The 15,793-nt window shown below is 37.8% G+C and overlaps 1 protein-coding gene and 1 non-coding gene across 9 annotated transcripts in view; both read right to left on the reverse strand.

Moving 5' to 3' along the window:
• Positions 1-15,793, reverse strand: part of HAUS6 (HAUS augmin like complex subunit 6) — a 31,729-nt gene that overhangs the window by 13,793 nt on the left and 2,143 nt on the right. For 6 of the 8 annotated variants that reach the window (XM_026795776.2, XM_005490951.4, XM_026795779.2 and 3 more), the window contains 14 exons: positions 15,297-15,351; positions 14,186-14,318; positions 13,471-13,618; positions 10,201-10,266; positions 10,022-10,073; positions 9,653-9,826; positions 8,840-9,021; positions 8,162-8,291; positions 7,507-7,576; positions 5,656-5,746; positions 4,313-4,388; positions 3,487-3,666; positions 2,213-2,348; positions 1,417-1,870 (listed from right to left, as the gene is read on the reverse strand). In XM_026795776.2, the coding sequence (XP_026651577.2) occupies positions 1,455-1,870; positions 2,213-2,348; positions 3,487-3,666; positions 4,313-4,388; positions 5,656-5,746; positions 7,507-7,576; positions 8,162-8,291; positions 8,840-9,021; positions 9,653-9,826; positions 10,022-10,073; positions 10,201-10,266; positions 13,471-13,618; positions 14,186-14,318; positions 15,297-15,351 (1,909 nt within the window). In that variant the 3' untranslated portion in view covers positions 1,417-1,454. The remainder of the gene's footprint in view (positions 1-1,416; positions 1,871-2,212; positions 2,349-3,486; positions 3,667-4,312; positions 4,389-5,655; positions 5,747-7,506; positions 7,577-8,161; positions 8,292-8,839; positions 9,022-9,652; positions 9,827-10,021; positions 10,074-10,200; positions 10,267-13,470; positions 13,619-14,185; positions 14,319-15,296; positions 15,352-15,793) is intronic. The other 2 variants (XM_014269809.3, XM_026795777.2) reach the window with 2 other exon arrangements.
• LOC141727287 (small Cajal body-specific RNA 8) lies at positions 4,476-4,606 on the reverse strand. Its single transcript, XR_012578321.1, has one exon.

Raw genomic sequence — 15,793 nt, forward strand, 5'->3', positions numbered from 1 at the left:
CCACCCACTGTGAAGGGCTTCACTCCCAACAGTGAAAGCCTCTGACGTTGGGAATTGTCTCTGCCAGAGTCTCATGAACAGCCAGACAGGGAAGTTTCTTTAACAGCAAACAATATCCACTGCTCTCCACTAGCCAACCTACCCTGCCATGTCATCTCAGAAGGCCATGGTAAAGTATGATTTCCACTTGTCTACTCCCAATTGCCATCCTGACTACTTGGTGAATCCATCCTGACCAGTTCTTGTACGTGCTTGGTGATAACCTTTGGAATGATCTGTTCCACCACCTTTCCAGGAATGATGGTGAGGCTGACTGGCGAGTAGTTTCCTGGTTCCTCCTTGTTGCCCTTTTGGAAGATGGATGTAATGCTGGCTTTCATCCAGTCACCAGGCACCTCCTGTTCTCCATTTCTCAAGGATAACGCAGAATGGCTCAGTAACAATATCTGCCACGGGATATCTACCTCAGCATCCACAGAAGCATCCTGCTGGAGCCCGCAGACCTATGGGCATTAAGTCTGTCTAGTTAACCTCTAACTGAACCCTCTATGATCAGGGCCAAGTCCCCCTTTCTTCAGCCTTCCTCCCTTACCTCTGAGGTCTAGGATTCCTGAAGGACAGCGTCAGCAGTAAAGACTGAGGCAAAGAAGGCATTCACTAATTCCACCTTAACTGTGTCTTCCATCACCAGGACACCTGTCTGCTTCAACAATGGCCCTACGCTTTCCCTAATCTTCCTTTTCCTGGCTGATGTACTTACCACTGATATCCCTTGCCAGACTCAATTCCAAGTGGGTGGTGGCCTGCCTGCATACCATCTGTTTTCATGGAGGTACTCCATTACTAGTTAATTTTTATCAATGTACTTCAATGATTTAATTGAACATGTAACTAAACACTCCAATAAACAGTTAAACAGTTGACACCTCTGTTGGAAATGGGATAAGGGGACAGGCAGGCTGGAATGCAGGATAGTTCTATCAACACCTTAATGAACTCACAGAAGTTTCAATGACATATGACACATTGCTAAATAGCCAAATTTGTTCAGAGTAAACACAAAATTCCAAACTACCTTTGTGAATTTTCAACATCTAAATTCAGATTATTCAAAATCTAACTGCAGACTGCAGTTAATGCACTTTGAGGCTTTTTTTTTTTTAACCACTCCAGATTACAGCAGAAAGTCAGATGAACATCTTTTATTGTACTTGGAAGATGTTTGATAGAACTCTAGAACTAGAGGAAGCCTGTTTCCTTTTTTTTTTCACATCTCATCTTCCATGAGAAACAAGCATACAAATAAGTTTCCCTCCACTTCCACAGCACAGTCCAACTACTCAGATGTTATTCATGGTAGTATATCTAGTGACAGAATGGAAAAAATCTTGATGCACAAAGAACACAGAAACTTACCTTCAATTCATGTAGTAAGTCTAATGGGACTTCATGTACTATCCTTCTGTTGACAGCAAAGATGACAGGGAATGTTTGCTTTCATCAGGAGAGCTTGGCAATGGCATCTTGGTAAATCCTTCATCCGTGAGAAGATCATCCTCATTTTCCTCTCCTTCTTCGGACATCCTTAGTTTAGCTCTATAACTTTGGGATTTGTCTCCATTATTATGACTCTTAGATGCAGTCTTTTTTAGCACTTCGTGTGAGTAGGACAGGGACTCCCATTTTTTAATATCCTCATTATTTTCTGACCCATCCATTAAATTTTCACTGTCCATTGTTAATAAAATTGACTCTGAGGCTGCAGATATGCTGGTATCCATACTATCACACTGTGGAAGCGTCTCGTCCAATATTCCAATGTCAGGAGATTCATGAAGGGCAGAATTTAACGAACTTCTAATTTCAGCAACTAAATGAAACAAACCAAGGTGAAATTTTAATACTTTCAATCAGTCTGGTTTTTTTCTGTCCCCTCAGTGATAGAGCAATCCAAGAGGGAATACATATAGCTGCTTTATATTGTTTATGTTTCCCCAAAACAAAGGGAATTCTACGTAAGAAAAAAAAATCTCTTAAATCAAATTCAAAGTATTCACAACTTATTACTAGGTCTACTGTTTTGTATTAGATTGAGCCATTACAAAAACATGCAACATCACTGAAATAATTATCTTTTTCTTCTTGCGTTACAAGTCAATGAACTAACCACATTTTTTATCAACGAGCATAATAAAAACAGTTTCAAACTCACGCAGATTTTCTGGAGTTCGGGGTATTTTATTCTTCGTTATAAATGGGTTAAAAGACAGTGAGCTCCTGGGATCATCTAATGTCATTCCTTTTTCTTCACCACTGTGAGGTGACTCAGAAATCACCGCCTTTGCAATCTGTAGGATGTGAAAGAACAGGAAATTCTAAGAAATCAAAATTATAACCATTATAACCTCTTCATTTCTGTCAGTTATGGTTAAAAATAAATCTCATTTTCCAAATCATGTGGAGAATTTGGAATAACCTAACTTTTCTGTTTTTTACTACTTAGGTTCACAATGACCATAGTATGCTACAAACACAAAATGAAGGTAAGGGACTGAGATCAGATTCAATTTTCAGTTCACTCATCATCTATGAATCCACCTTTCAAATAAGAAAATGTGCTCAGATAGAATATATTTAAGACATTAGCCGCGAACTGCATAAGCTTGAAGACTAGAGATATATTCACACATTTAAAAAATTTTAATAGATGAAAAACAACTACCATTTCAGTTAAAAATCCAATTTACTTTCCAAAATAAGAAGTGGCACATTTGACAGTAACCCTTGTGAAGGAATTCCTCAAATATTAAATGGAATACCTAAAAGGAAAAATATTTACATTCCTGCTTAAAATTACCAAGTCCCTGTTAAATATTTAACATGTGTATCTGTAGTGAGAGTCCTATGTATTGGATAAGTGGGTCCTAGTAGCTCTAAATGAGCTACAGCTGCAAAGTCCTTAGTTGGGCAGCAGCTGTAGCTGGTAAAGACAACTGGGATAAAAGGGGTGGCTAGAGAGCCCTGGAGGAGCCCCTGTGAAGCCACAAGGAACTGTGCTGAAGAGAAGAACTGAATGGTAGAAAACCAGCTAGAACATATAGACTTTAAAAATATAATAACAACAGTATGGGACTCTAGAAATATGAAATACAAGATAGCAACATGTATCTTAAGAATTCAACAGTTCTTTTTGTTTCCAAATACATGCAGTGTACTTCACTGACTTAAGTGTAATCGTACCATGATTCTACTGAACATACTATTCACTTCACCATGATTTTTAAGTATGATACCTGCACAAACTCCATGCTTTCAGTGTGTACTTTATCAGTCCACTCTAAAACTCCATGACTGATAACTATCTAGCAGAAAAAGGTATCTTTCGATGTATGTGGATTACAAGAGACATTTTTTGTTATAATTAGTGATTTGTTCTCCAAACTTAGTGATCATTTACTTAAAAACTCACAAAAATTGTATCCTAACCTCTCCTTCCAGTTCATCCCTGGCTTTCTCAAGAAGGTAATCTTTTTTCGCAGGAGACTTTGGCTGGGTAACATTTTCACCTGCATTCTCCTCCATTTCTGAAGCAGGGAATTCTTCCTTTCCATTTTTTAAGTTTTTTTCAGGCACAGGTTTTTCATTTCCCACACAAGTATTCAAGTTCTACAGGATTACAAAGGAATTATTAGTCATTTTAAAATCAAGAAAGGATATTAGCATAAACTACTGTAAAATTTCTGAACTGCAATGGCTCCACAGTGTTTAGTCAACAAAAATATTTCAGTCTTGAATTCTAACAAAATACAAAATATTTTTACAACTGTATTCAAAGTAGGACCTAAGTAGTGACTAGGATAGGTGTTACATACAACACAGATGACTCACTTGCAACAACTCTGATCACAGTACAGTGAACAACTGTACATCCAGGGTCCTTTTACCCTACATTTTCACACTTAAATTTCATTTATAGCTTAAAGAAACAAAGTCTGACCACTGCCCACATCAAAAGACTGTTTCAGCAAACAGGGAATCGGTCACACACTGCATGTTACACAGGAAGTCAGATATAAGGACACCTACTTCCTGCTGTTCTTTCCTAAAGCTTAGTGAAGTCACTGAGAGTTAGCTTTTACAATTTTGCCAGACTAACTCAAATGTGTAAAAATATTGCTCAAAAAACAACAAAAAAACACTCCAAAACCCTCACAAAACAAACCAAAGCCCCAAAAAAACATGCCCAAAACCATTTTCCATGAAGTCTAAGTTTCAACCAATATAAAAAGGACATGCCATAAGTTTAACTTACTTCAAAGAGATATACATTTTTAATTAACAGGTCTTCATTTTCAGACACCTCTGACGACAACGGCAACGATGAGCTCCTCAAGAGGGAAGAGAGACCAAAAAAACCCCAACAATTTTAGAGACAAATTAAACAACTAGAATGCAAATCTTAGAAGGCTGTTATACACTGTGTGCTCCGTATCTGTCCGTTACGATTTCCCTCAATTCGTCCCGGTCATCAGAAAGCAGTTTTACTATAGGGAGAACAGTGTGGCAATTAGAGCAGCTTTAGCCCTAGTTGTGTATCAGTCTCCCAAAAACAGTAAATTAATAAACTCTGCTATTGATTAGCACACAAAAAAAAAAGGGCTTTCTCAATACACTCGTAAACAAGTCTTCTGCATTCTACTATAAAAGACAACTGGAAAGTCTTCTGCACACTTGACAACATTCTTTTTCCTATGTAGTCTTTGTCTGAACCATTTCTGGCATCCACAAGTCTGTTCCTATGTAAACTTGATATTTAACAATCACCTGGCTACCAAAATCTTCAGCTTTATAATTTCTAGTAAGTTTCATGCCAATGGCATAGCTCTCAAAACTGCACAGTTCCCACTTGCTAGGAAAAGCATATCTTCAAATGTTTTTGATGTTATTTGTCTGTAGCCTCAGAAGCAGACATGCCTCCATACTGTATGAAGTCACTGAAAGAAACTCAGGATTTAATTGTTAACTACTTTGAGAGCCTCTGAGACTTATGTGCAACTACATCTACTGATGTCTAAGAATGGATAGCATTACAGCATTCCTTTGCTAACTCCCTTAGTCCCTTAGCAGGTAACATTCAAACATTTGTGGGAGTCATATTATGAACGACAGCATTATTCAAAAGGTCATGAAATATTCCTGGACTAAGCAAATTACAAAAGGGAAAAAACCTTCTAGGATAACATTGTTCTGTGTTTAACCCTTTGCTGGTACTGTAGGAAGAGTAGCTACAGAACAATTGGACTGTAAGTCTCAAGAAAAGTAATGAAAAAAGCCTTGCAGAGTAGGTTTAGCCTGAGAAACGGAAGCTTCTGTTCTCTCCATCTGTCTCTTGAATCTTCGAACATGGAAAGCAAGAAAAAAATCTTGCAATTTGACTGCTACTCCTCCTATTCAGCAGCAATCAGTTGATCATCTGTCATTAGCTGGAGAAAGCAGCAGTTACTTTAGGACTATCTTGCTAAAGCAAGCAGTTGTGATGGAAGGAGTGGGCTACTAAAATATTCTACTAAGGCTCAAGTGATGCAAAGTATTCAGGTCCAATAAGTAAACATCTAATTCTTCTACTGCTTTTTTATCAAATTCTTATTAGCATACCTTCTTGAGGGTACTAATGTTGCATCGATCGGGGCTTCCAAAGACCCATCACTTTCCTCACAGCTTTCTTCATGATCATAGTCATAATTATCTAGAAAAGCAACCCAAAAGTTTCAGTATTGCTTCCAATTTCTTCACTTAGGCTTCCCATGTGACACAACTCACACTACTTCTGCAGACAACACACTGGATGGATTTTACACTTCAAGAAAAATAAATTAATACATAAGTAGGATAGTACTTTTTGCTCATGCAGTACCTGATGCCCCTAGGAGCCAGCACATCTTTCTGTTGTTCCCGAACACATGTTCAAGAACGTGATTCTATTTGCTGCCCTGCACACAGCAATCAGACCTTTTACCTTCCTCCAAACTAGTCCCAGGCACATCACCATTATCCCCTTCTCTCCACATAGACCTCAATTGTACAGTACATCAATTCCACAAAGCACAATTCCACCCACCTTTACTCCAACTGCATTAATCAATAAATATCTTTGTGGATATACTCATTCCTCTTGCTGCCTCAGTCCAAGCAAGGTGAAGCTTTGCATAAGTAAATGTTACAGAAGTAAATGTTTTGAACATTATTGGAGGTGCACATACCTCAGTCATGGCCTGTCTAGAACAATGTACTAACTCTGACACATCTTGAATACACAGCCAAAGTTTTACCTCAGTAGTTCTCTACTAATACTAAATTTCAGCTTTTGCAGGGAAAATGGCATTTTCCATCACATTTAACTCAACACATCAAAAATCCAAGTTCACTTCTAGTAGTTAGGTGAGGTCCTTATCCTGTTTTTGGGTTTGAATCTATTAACAGACAGAAGTTTTCTTAATGGCTGTATTATCAGATAATGAATCTCAACCACAGAGAGAATGTCACAATCTGTCAAGCTTTCTGATTCTACCAGCTCATGGCATCCTAGTACAGTGCTTCAATCTTTTAAATTTTTAAGGCAAACTATGTTCCAAATCCAATTCTGTAGCTTCTCCTCTGCAGCTTCTAGCCTTACACCCACATAGACTCAGATGGCTGGAGCAGTACTTTCGCCTTTGTAACCAAAAGGATCTTCCCACCAATTTTTTGCATCTTGCAATTCCAATACACCTCCGTTATGCCATTTTTCCTCAAAGGAATTCTAAATGACATGATTCAAGCAGTCTTCCTCCTTGCTTTGTAGCTTTTAACTTATAACTCTGTACTAGTGACAGTCAAGACTTGGTCAATAAGTAAAATGAGGTCACACAGTAAAATATCATCAGTCAATTAGCATGTGCAACAACCATGTCTGATCAAAATGAGCTCTGATCAACACTATTAATCAAATAACTGAATGCAACTAACACAAATCAAGTGAGATCCTGACCAAACGGAACAGTTACTAAGGAATAAATTATTTCAGTGTACCAGGGAAAGATAGTTATGTGGGAGGACACCTTCAATTTCTTTTCCTAGATAGTCAACGGGAAAGTTTCACCTTCTTTCTCTATTACTCCTCCAACCCAAAATAACCTTTACTGTTAGACCGAATGTATTCTCTAGAATCAATGAATAAACAAACCTTTAACCTTTATACACGGGCATCTGTCTCAACATCCTTTGTGCAAGAACAACAAAATATCAAACAGCTCAGCAGTGGATTTTTGCCAAGCTTCAGAGAATCTCCAAGACACTACGAAGTTGAAATATGGAAGGCAATTTTGGCAAAGAATCATTCAGAACCAATTACCACAGACTACCAAAGATCATCTGCAAATGCAAGAACAGAGCCTTTTTGATTCCACATAACTTTTAACAACTGTGCTGGTGGGAAAGAAGGAAAAGAAGCTTCTCCTGTTCACCCACCTGAAAATAACTGATTAAGGACACCAACTTCGTCTGAAGAACTAAAAGACTGAAGTGATGAAGCTGGTTGCTTTCAAAAGGAAAAGAAAAAGTTACACAAGCAGGCAGAAAAAGTCAGTTTATCAACAGCAATTAACAGACAGTTATTTAAAACAATTTTCCTGCTAACCAGCTGTCAGACTCAACTTCTCCTCTCTCTGCTGGGTAGCTACATAAGGGTACAATCTCTGTCAGTGTGAGCATCAAAATGGAAATTATTGTTCCTTCATCAAATACATTGCTTTAAAAGGGGATAACAGAAATCAGCAAATATTCTGCCTGAACATACAAAATGCTCAGCTTCCACAAGGGGACAGACAGAAACAAACCAAAAAGCAATCTGCTCACTCTCATGCTGACCTACCATCTCAACTTCTCCAGTGAATACATCAGTATGACAGTCAAATGTATTCTCTTTAAGAACTGTATTCTCCTTAAGAAACATGTATTCTCCTTACTTCTTAAAGCAGAATTGGGTATACTGCACTACCTGGGTCCCCTCACCTTATCTATAAAGCTAAAGTGTTGTAACAGAACATACTAGTTTAGACCTACATCCTCTCTCACCTTCACCTTTTTCTCTTTCCCAGAATCAGATAAAATTAATACTACTTACCAGATCATCTCTAAAGATTAAATTAAAAGGAGACTGGCCAAGAATCGTTTTCCACTTTGACTCCCAGATTTCTTGTCTTCTGACAACAGACTGATGCATTGGCTCACAATGCTCTTGCTTTCTTCTTAGACTGTAATATATAAACATAGAAAATGAAGACACCTGTTGGCAGAGATAACAATTCCACATAAAGAGGAAAAGTATTATGTGTTCTCCCTTATCCTGACAAACCTTTGATATTCATGCATTTATGCAAACACTAAGAACTAAAATTCACAACCAAAAAAGCTGCTGCTAGGCAGTCTTCATGTTTCTTACAGCAGAATTGGAAAAATGACACTAAAACATATATACAATAAACACTTTAAATTTCTCTAAGCCAATTACAGATGAAAGTTTTAAAACTCTCAGAACTTATTAATGCAACAAGACAAAAAAAAGCAAAAATCAGATCAGCAAGCAAATGAGATCGCCAGGAACAAAGGCAAAAAGCTGAAACTAAGTAGGGAAGAATCTCAATAAAAAGTCATCTAAATAATTAGAACAAACACTCATTTTCCCAGAGGCATAAGACTGAACCAACATGTTTTTGCTATAACATTTTTCTAGAAAAGACCCCAGTAGATATGATCTTACCATTTAAGAACAAGCAATTAGAGAAAATCTCTCAACAATCACCTTTCAGCGTTCAACTCCCGTAGTGCATTCTTGTAGGATGCAACCACATCCTCAATTCTGTCCAGTTCTTTTAATTTACGTGGACAACGTTCATCTCTCAATGTCATCAGGGCTTCATTTAACAACTGAATAACTGTTAGGAAATTCAGATTTCCCTCTTCATATAAATTTCCTGTACAAAACTTGAAGTAGAGCAAGCAATTAAAAAAATAATTAGTGAACACCACCAATATCAGAAATTTTGTCTTCTGTAGGCAAAGCCAGGACACTGTATATATTTTATACTTAGATTCAGGTCCTGATAGTTTCATTTTTCAAAAAATACAGTCTATGTTAAAGCAATACAAGTCGAGAAACTCCAACAATGAGTTGGAGCATTGTTTGACCACTGCCCCAAAAGATACAGCCCAAACAGCACTGATGCCATAACTGAACACCACCATATACTACAGTATGGCAACAAAAGCCAGTTGGTTGAAATACTGCTTAAAACAGTCAACATAATTTTAATGTCTAAACCACAATAAAGTCAAGTACTATAATCAATAGTACTTATCAATATAGTACTTATCAATACTTATCAATATATTTGCTCAGCTGAAGTAGTTAATGGGTTAGAAATAACAAATACAAAACAGCACTGTAATAATAAGAAATCTCTGCATATGAATTATACATTTTTTATGCATCCTTTTGCGATTACCTCTAATAATCCATGAAGTACTTTTTAAAATTTTTAAGGTAATTAACTGCATTCTTGGGGACTAAATGAAACTAGTTTAGCAATTCAGCAGAAGGACAAAAACCACTTACTGTATGTATGTTACTTTCAACTCTGGAAGTCAACAATGCTGGAACACTCAAAACAACATCACTTCCATCCAGAATACATGGGTTAACACAGTCTTCAAGTACAGAATCCACAACTTCCTTTTCTTTTTTCAGAGATGTAAGCGTTTCCTCTATAAATGCCCACATACTGCGGACCTTAACAAGAAAGGAGAAAAACGCTGTGTTAAAATGTTGTAATACCCACAATGACAGAGTACCAAAACAGCATGAAGGCAGATGAAAGGGCTGGCATAATCACAGGCAGACAAGTGCAAATAACAGTATCTGACAGTAGGTGTTGCAGAAATGTTAGAATTCAACACATTGCCACAGCAAGAACAAAATGCTCACCTTCTGAATTCTCTCAGTTGTGTCATTTTCGTTTTGGTCATTTTGCTTCATCCTATATGCACATGCAAAACAAAAGTTCAAGCAGACTACAGTGAAATTACAGTTCATATTTCATAAAACTGAGCATCTAATCTATTTCATACATCCTAACTTACTTACAAGGAAAAGTACTTACTTACCTGCAAAGCTGATTCTGCGCATCTGCATATGCAGACTTTGTCCGCTTTATTGCTCTAGATAAAATCCTAGGAAAAAATTCAACAGCTAGCACAGGCTTATCAGAATTGCTTACAGTCACTAACCAATTGTTTTTCATCCCAGCAGCAATAAGTAAGTTACTCTAAGTATCTATTAGCAATGTGAACTACAAATATATTCAGCAATTCTACAGTAGCTAAATCCCTCACTTTCAAAAGACCAGAGAACAGAATACTGGAGTACAAGCAGCTGGATCATAGAAGCTCTTTTGTCAAAGTGCTTTTATTGATATTGTAAGCATGTAAAAATGTAGTAGTCTGATTTTCAGAAAAATTAGGTGCCTAAATCATGCTGCATTCAAAAGGATCTTTGGAGTTCAGTTGCACTGTCAAGAATGAAAAAAAAACTATCAAGAGTTTAATTTTTGAAGAGTATCACTCAAACAGTAGTAATACTTCCCAAACAAGGTCACAGGAGACACAGCATTACAGAAATCAGAGACATTTAGAAGACTTTGATCTCTGGAAATTGTATTTTTGAGCCTTCCATTGAAAGCAGAGCCCTTAATTATGCTACTCATGATCTTGTCAAACCAAGTCTTGAATATTTCCAATACTTCACTTCTGAAGGCAACCTTTATCCGTTTAATTGTTGAGATTTTTTTTAAATCTCCAGATGGAGTTTTCCCCAAAACACCTGCTGCCTTGTCCTGTTAGGGCACATCTTTGTGAAGTGCACCTCCACATTCTCTACAACTACCTTATAGATACTGAAACTCTGATTAAACCCCTAGCATTGCCTTTTTCAAGCTAAACAAACCAAATTTCTACAGCTTATACATTTCACACTCTGAACCCTCTAACCCACTGCAGTCCTCTGCTAGTATCTCTCCCATCTTTCATTCTCTACCTTCAAGTGGGCTGATTAAAACTGAACATACTATTCCACATGTGGCATTAGAATTGTCACCTCCAGCCAGCAACTATGTACCACATAGCTGTCCACTCACCTCCCACCTCCCCAGCCCCAACAGAATAGGAAGAATCTGAAAAATGGTAAAATTCATGGGCTGAGATAACAGTTTAATAACTGAAATAAAAATACTACAGCACAGATGTAAAGGAAAAAGAGAGAAAATAGTAAAACTGCAGAAAAATGTGTGATGCAAAATACAATTGCTCACCATCTGCTGACCAGTATTCATTACCATACAGCATGGCATGCTGCTAGTCCTGGTTTCCAGGACACTCTGCTGACTCATGCTCAGCTTATGGCCACACACTACTCTCACTTCTGATTCCTTTTAGCAGAGCTACATCACAGCTAATCACCCACAAACCTGTGCTGCGGTTGGGGACTATTCTCTCTCTCAGGTGCAGGACCCCACACTGGTCTTTGTTAGACCCCACACAATTTTTGTTGTGCAAGTCTGGAGACTTGCCAACTTGCCATTTACCAGTAAGGTCTCTCTGTGACATGTTTCCCCACTGCAGCATCTGCCTTCCTCACAGTTTGGCACTAGCTGCAAGTTTGGTGGGTTTGTATTCAAGCCTGTCATCCATATTCCTTAAGAAGACACAGCACGGGCCTCACAGAACTCCATTCATAGACCAGTTACTTGAGTAACTTTGAGGCACTGTCACCCTTTGGGCTCACCCCTTTACCCAGCCTTCTATCTTTCCAAGTATGTCAGATATGTTCTGAAACAATGTCAGGAAAGTATCCCTGTGCCCTTGGATGAAAGTGTTTTGTTGCTTCTTTCCCCACTGCTTCTTGGCACAGAACTGGGCTACTGATCTTACCCATGCAGGCCTAAGGCAAGGTACATCTTGGGTATCCCAACCTGTGAGATTTGCAACTTACCATTTTGTTCAGGAGCAGATCTAAATTGTCCATGCACTTCCACCTCCTAATAACATACTACAGGATTCTTTATTCAAGCTCTTAGCAGGCTCTTGGAACTTTAGCTGAACTTAGAGAACTATTAGCTGAACTTAGAGAAATATTTCTCACACCTGAGAAATATTTCTGTATTTTTGTCATAAGAGTCAGTTCCCTTTTCTATATTCCATATGTTGCTACACTGTCCTAATCAGGCTGGTTCCTTGTTGCACCTCTTTGTTTTTTGACTTAAGAAGATGGAACACACATGAGCTTCGGCAAGGATCTCAGAAAGTCTCCTATCACTCATGAGCTTTCCTGCTTTCCACAAGATACCTCCTACAGCTGTCTAGGCCAGTGGAAATACGTTCAAATTAAAAGGCCAGTGCCATCAGTTTTCTTCTTGTCTTCCTCACATTCCTTTGCATTTCAAGTTCTACAGCCTTGGCTGCAGCGACCATAAAAGCCCTGTAACATCTCCAAAGAAGTTGTTTCTCTCATTTACACAAAGTGAGTTCAAGAGAGTACCGCTGCTACTCAGCACACTTAGTGATTGCATCACAAAGTCATCTTCCAGGTACTCCCCGTTCTTACAGTGCTAATGTATCACTGAACCACTTTCCCAGCAAATACCAGGATAAGCTGAAGTCCGCTGTAAGAATCAAGGTCAGCAGAAACCCGTCTCAAGGTCTCCCTGGAGGCTCATCCCTCCTCCAAAGGCATGAAACATGACCGGTCCTCTTGTACGGAGCTGTACTACAGGCACACATACTACTGACACTGCTCTTTTACCTACAGTGCAACCCCTCGCCCTTTTCTGCCATTTACTAAACAACTCACAACTGTCCATGACAGTGCTCCAGTCATGTAAACTATCCCACACAATTCTGTAAATTCTGATGATATATAACTCTATGCTTGCATGGAACGTTCCAGTTCATGACATTTCTCAAGCTTGGAGTGTTTGCCATAAACAAGAACTAAGAATAGTATACTTTTATGAAATAATTAAGGTTTAAGTAAATAAAATATATCTTGCAGTCAATAAAAAAACCCCAAATGTTCCATCTTCAGAATGTTGTATTTTACCCTTCAGAAGAAATCATACTGCTATACATGCAGAATTCCCTGACCATTTTAATGCCCAAGTAACAAATAAAATCTCCTAAACAGTTCATTTCTTTAGACTACTATGCTTCATAAAAGATCTACAAGCAGTAGAACTGTTGATGAAAAAAAGTAAAGGGGGAAAACATGGGAGGAGTTCAACACAATGACTTCTGTGAGGTAAAGCATATGCAGACTTTTCAAATCCTTCTAAAAACACATACACAATTTATGAAAAGACTCAACTTTTTTTAATTACTTACTGTGCTTTTCTCCTATATTCTTGAAAAATAAAATGTTCCCTTTGAAGAACTTGCAGCAGTTTATTGTATGCAACTCTGTGTCTTGCTTTTGCTATGTACATATTCCGAGGTCTCTGTGTTACAGCTTCAGCAGAAGGTAAACCAGTGCCTAAATAGAAGCCACGGTTTGGATTACATTACTTGCTTTTAGCAAATTGGCATCTTCCTAAACTACCTAGATCAAACTGCAGGAATCACAAATCAAGATGCTCATTTTTACCTGGACTGAAACACAGCATGCAGTGTACTGCCACTTTTGCCTTTTTTTCTGTTGTGTACACTTTCACACTTTCATTCCCTCACTCTCACTCCCTTTCTACATTCTTTAGGTTACAATAATACAAGATGCCGGAACAGACAGATCTGATCCTTCAGAATTCCTTAAGTTCCAAAAAAGAAAATAGCATAGTCATCCAATACTTTTGAACCAAACCATTGCTTGTGTGGGTAATGGTGCAGAGCACTGCACAGGTGAACCTTGGAACAAGACCCATAAAGCAATAGAGAGTAAAACCATCTGCATTGTTCTATCAGCAGTAGCTCTGCGCAAATGCACAGAAAGACTCTGACCTGAGCATCCAACTAAGAACTTCTTAAAGCTCCTGTCACACATTAAAGACTTGATACATTTACAAACACAACATATGAAGCATTTTTATTGTCCCACACAGCTTACCTACAGAGAGCTTTTTCATGTTGTCAATCATTACGTATCTTGCAAAACGGTACAACACATGAACAGGTTTAGCACCACTAGGACAAATCAGTGTGGAAGGTGTAATTTGTGGGAAACTTACTTCCATCTGCTGCTGGAAAAGTACAATAATTTTAAATGCAAAACTAATCTGAGAAGTAAAGCATAAACAACAGCAATCAAAGACTGGTCTACACACCAAAATGCTGCAGGATTACCCAGTAGCAAGCCTGATGCAAAGCTAAATGACTTTGCCCACCCCTGTTAACACCTACTGTAGTCAGCAGAAGAGTATATAGCTTTTTCCCATATTGCCAACACCCACTGTACAAAAGATGGTTTCAATGCAAAGACTATTATCACTGTTGGATAAATGTTAAAAATTGGTGCCCTCCTCATTCCTAACAGTTAACGTCTATCTTTGAAAACACATTCAAGTTTTCTTTCATATATTCTACTGAAGGCATGAATTAGTGTACTTTAATCATATTTAAAGATATTGTAGCATTGGTTTTCACCTTACCCAGTATTACTAAAATACTAAAGTGTTGAGGAACACAAAACAAGATTTTTAGAACAATCACTAAAACAAAGCCAGCATAAGAAAGCAACACAATAACCAACAATACTTGAAGTGGTTTTGTTTTGTTTTTAAAAAGCTTGCCTTACATTATAGCCTCTTTCCCATATACAAGAAAATACTCTTAATTAAGTTTTTCATCCGAGTCAGCTTTCACAATAAGAAACACCTTCCCAGGCAACTTAAACAAACAAACCCTCAAGCTGAAGGAAGTTATTCCCACCCAGGGTTAAGAGACTCTCTAGATTTCCATTTAATCAAATACTGTTATCCAAAAGCAAGCCACAGCAGTTTTAAGACCCAACTAGGTCTCTCTCTTCTAAATTCCCCAATGCCAACATCTTTTCTTCAAGGAGTCCAAGATAAACTACATGGAAGAATATACAAAGTAAAACTGAATTCTTTGATAAAAAAATTCTTATTTGAAACTCTGATATAAAACAGTTCCCTCAGAAACAAAATAAGGTCACAGAAACCAGTAGAGCATCAACTTCCACTTTTCATAATACTCACTGAAATTTCTCTTAGCCACTGACAGCAGCGGTTCGCAAATCTAGGATTTGACAGACTTGATTGATTTTTCATTTAAAAAGGAAGAGGGGGAAAAAATAGAAAAAAAAAAGCCATGTCAAAACACATTTAAATATTCAGATTCCTAATTAACCATTGTAAAATCAAGAATAAGACACAGATTTTGTATTGATGCTGAGTCAGAAAATGAGGGGCAGACACCCCAGACCAAGAATAGATCAAGGTTTGTCAAATTACAACGTTTTCTTTTCCTACAATAATTACAGATTATTTCAGAGAAAGGTTTGTCTGCAGCTCTTTCTAACTTGGGACAGAGGAAGAAGAGGAAAAAAAATAAAAGAGGGCAGAACCCTGACCATTTTCATATCACTGGTCTTCCTCCTGCAATGCATGGAGACAGTTTTTTTTGTATGACAGAGCTGTTTCAGCTTATACATTCAAATGCATAAGCTGATACAGCTCTGTCATACAAAAAAACT

Source organism: Zonotrichia albicollis, chromosome Z (genome assembly GCF_047830755.1).
Source record: "Zonotrichia albicollis isolate bZonAlb1 chromosome Z, bZonAlb1.hap1, whole genome shotgun sequence".
NCBI classification, from domain to species: Eukaryota; Metazoa; Chordata; class Aves; order Passeriformes; family Passerellidae; genus Zonotrichia; species Zonotrichia albicollis.